Raw genomic sequence first — 3195 nt, 5'->3', positions numbered from 1 at the left:
CATATATGTCAAAATCAAAGCTCCCCAGAGAATGTCCTTTTCACCATATATATCCCCCTCATAATTGGGAATCCACTTTCCTCTATACTCCTTTTGAAATGGCAGGATCCTTTTTAACACCAAAGCTCCCTCTTGGATGCAATGACGTCGAACCTTTCTATTATATGCACGTGTCATTTTCTTCTAAAATAATTGTCCTCTACATAACGCAATTATTCTTCTTTCTTATATGAGATTTAATTGCTCATATCTCACTTGAGTCCACTCCGCTTTTTCTAACTCTGCTTCTTGAATTACTCTAAGGGATGGCACATCGACCTCAGTGGGCAAAACAACCTCCAGACCATACACCAGAGAAAATGGTGTTGCCTCAGTCGATGTACGAACTGATGTTCAGTAACCGTGTAATGCAGACGGTAATATTTCATGCCAATCTTTATATGTGGCAGTCATCTTTCAATAATTCTCTTGATATTTTTATTTGCTGCCTCTACTACCCCATTCATCTTATGGCAGTAAGGAGTAGAGTTAAAGTGTTTAGTTTTGAACTGTGTACACAATTCCTCCATCAACTTATTATTGAAGTTCCTTCCATTATCAGTGATGATACCCTCGGGCAGGCCGTACCGACATATGATGTCTTTTCTTATGAACTTGACAACAACTTGCTTAGTGACACTCTTGTATGAGGCTGCCTCTACTCACTCAGTAAAGTAATCTATAGCTATCAAGATGAAACGGTGACCATTTGACACCTTTGTCTCAATGGGCCCAATTACATCCAAAGCCCACATTGAGAAAGGCCACGGGGCCGTCAACACATGTAGAGGGGAAACTGAAGTACGTACTTTATCTGCATATATATGGCATTTGTGACATTTTTTTGCAATTTGATGCAATCTGACTCCATGGTCAACCAGTAATAACAAGCATGTAAAACTTGTGTTGCCATCATGTGCCCATTTGCGTGTGTCCTACAAATTCCTTCGTGAACTTCTCCTAGAATTCTCTTGGCCTCTGAAGCATCAACACATCTCAGGAGGGACATATCATAATTCCTCTTGTACAACACTTCTCCATTCATAAAGAAACTCATGACCAACTTTCTAATGGTGCACTTACTATTTTTCGATGCTCCCAGTGGGTACTCTCGATATGTGATGTAGTGCTTAATGTCATAATACCAAGGCTTTCCGTCGAACTCCTGTTTAATACTCATGCAGTATGCTGATGCTTCACGCTTCTCAATACTTATTAGCTGAATTTCTTCATTATAAACCACATTAAACATGGCAGATAAAGTGGCCAACGAATCTGCAACCTGGTTATTTTTGTATGGGACATCTCGAATGTGATTGACTCAAAAGATTTGGTCAATTCTCGGATATACTTATTATAGGGAATCAACTTAGAGTCTCTTGTCTCTCACTCCCCATTTAGTTGATGTACTACCAAAAGAAAGTCCCCATAAACGTGCAACTTTTAAATCTTCATGTCATAAGTCATTTGAAGCCCCATACTGCATGCTTGATACTCAGTTATATTGTTCGTGCAATCAAAGTATAGCTTAGCAGTTAGGGGATACAACTTCTCATCAGGAGATATCAAAATAGCCCCTACACTATGCCCCACTTCATTCATAGCTCCATCAAACAATGTTGTCCACATTTCAGGATCCTATGTTGCATTCAACGTGGATCCGTCATGATGTTTTCATTTGAAAATTCAAATTTCATTGACTCGTAGTCTTCAACTTGTAATTCAGCTAGACGATAGGTGATCACACTTCCTTGGATGGCCTTTCTAGTCATATAGACAATATCGTACTCCAATAGCAATAATTGCCATTTGGCTATCCTCTTAGACAAAGATGGCTTTTCGAACATGTATTTTATAGGATCCATTTTTTAGACAAGCTATGTTGTGTAGTACAACATATACTATCTTAGTTTTTGAATTGTCCATGCTAAGGCACAACATGTTTTTTTTTTCTAACAACGAGTACTTTGACTCGTAGCTTATGAATTTCTTGCTCAAATAATAAATAGCTTGCTCTTTCCTTCCTGTAGAGTCGTGTTGCCCCAGCACACATCCCATGGATTCTTCCTTTATCGTTAAGTATAAGATTAATGGTCGTCCTAGAGTTGGTGGGACGAATATTGGAGGGCTTTGCAAATAATCTTTGATTTTATCGAAAGCCTTTCGACGATCTTCATTCCAACGACATATTTCACTCCTGCGAAGAAGTCTCAGTATTGGCTCATAGGTTTGAGTTAAATGCAAAATAAACTTTTGATTTTAAAATAGTTTTTGCATATATATATATATATATATAAATATATATATATATATAGACATGTTTATTTACATAATTCAGTTCTCTTTCAGGAAGATCAATCTGTAGAGGAGACTCGCAAGCAAAACCAGGCTTCTTGTCCACCTGGTGTTTGAGAGTTTGAAAGAGCTTCCACAAGGTTCTCAAGTATACGTAGAATATGAGATGGCTCTATTGAGTCAACTTCAAGCTGTACCAGTAAAACAGACTTGTAATTTAACTGCTATTTAAATTTTCCAAGCTTTCCTATATCAGTTTCTTTAAGTAGAGAGAGTTTGAGATGATAGACCTTTGTTTTCAAAGCACTACTTTTTACTTATCCTGATCTAAAGAACTTTAAACTACTTTTAATAAATGTATTTTGATCTTCAAAATCACTTTCTAAAAGTTATACTGAACTCTACTTATAAAGTTTGGCTTTTTCTTTTTGTGCAGATAATTGCTGGTTTGGATTTGGTGGTATAGAAGCTGGTGGTTTGGGTACTCCAAACTTCTTGTCATTGTGTGATCTCAAGGAACCAACCAAAGGATATCTTCTGAATGACACTTTAGTTGTTGAAGTGAAAATTAATGTCATGTCTACCTTAAAAACAGTTGTATAGAAGGGAAATACTGCTGCCTTTTAAGAGGCTAGTGGAAAAGAAATGACATGTTTTAGTTTGGCAACACTTGAGCTGCAAACTTCCAGCTTTTGACCTATTTTTTTGTGGTTAAAAATATGGAATTCCTTCTCCAATGTTGCATGTTTCTATAGTTTTGGAGTATATTTGAGAGAAAAATCTTATCATGTTCATGTTTGTGGTCTGTTACAATATTTATCTGTAGGGTGTAAAAATGATTCCACTCCTAAGTTTAAACTC

General features: G+C 36.8%; 1 protein-coding gene across 1 annotated transcript; it reads right to left on the bottom strand.

Moving 5' to 3' along the window:
- Nucleotides 1-814: 814 nt before the first annotated feature.
- LOC120067484 lies at nucleotides 815-1291 on the bottom strand. The gene has a single exon (XM_039019038.1). It carries the CDS (start codon nucleotides 1289-1291, stop codon nucleotides 815-817), a length of 477 nt encoding a protein of 158 aa, XP_038874966.1.
- Nucleotides 1292-3195: the final 1904 nt, after the last annotated feature.

The sequence above is a fragment of the Benincasa hispida genome, chromosome 12, assembly GCF_009727055.1.
Source record: "Benincasa hispida cultivar B227 chromosome 12, ASM972705v1, whole genome shotgun sequence".
Taxonomy (NCBI): Eukaryota; Viridiplantae; Streptophyta; class Magnoliopsida; order Cucurbitales; family Cucurbitaceae; genus Benincasa; species Benincasa hispida.
This window is presented reverse-complemented; position numbering and strand designations above follow the sequence as displayed.

Coding starts and splice junctions, on each gene's coding strand:
- LOC120067484 (XM_039019038.1), bottom strand. CDS start 1,291: ATGTTTAATGTGGTTTATAATGAAGAAATTCAGCTAATAAGTATTGAG.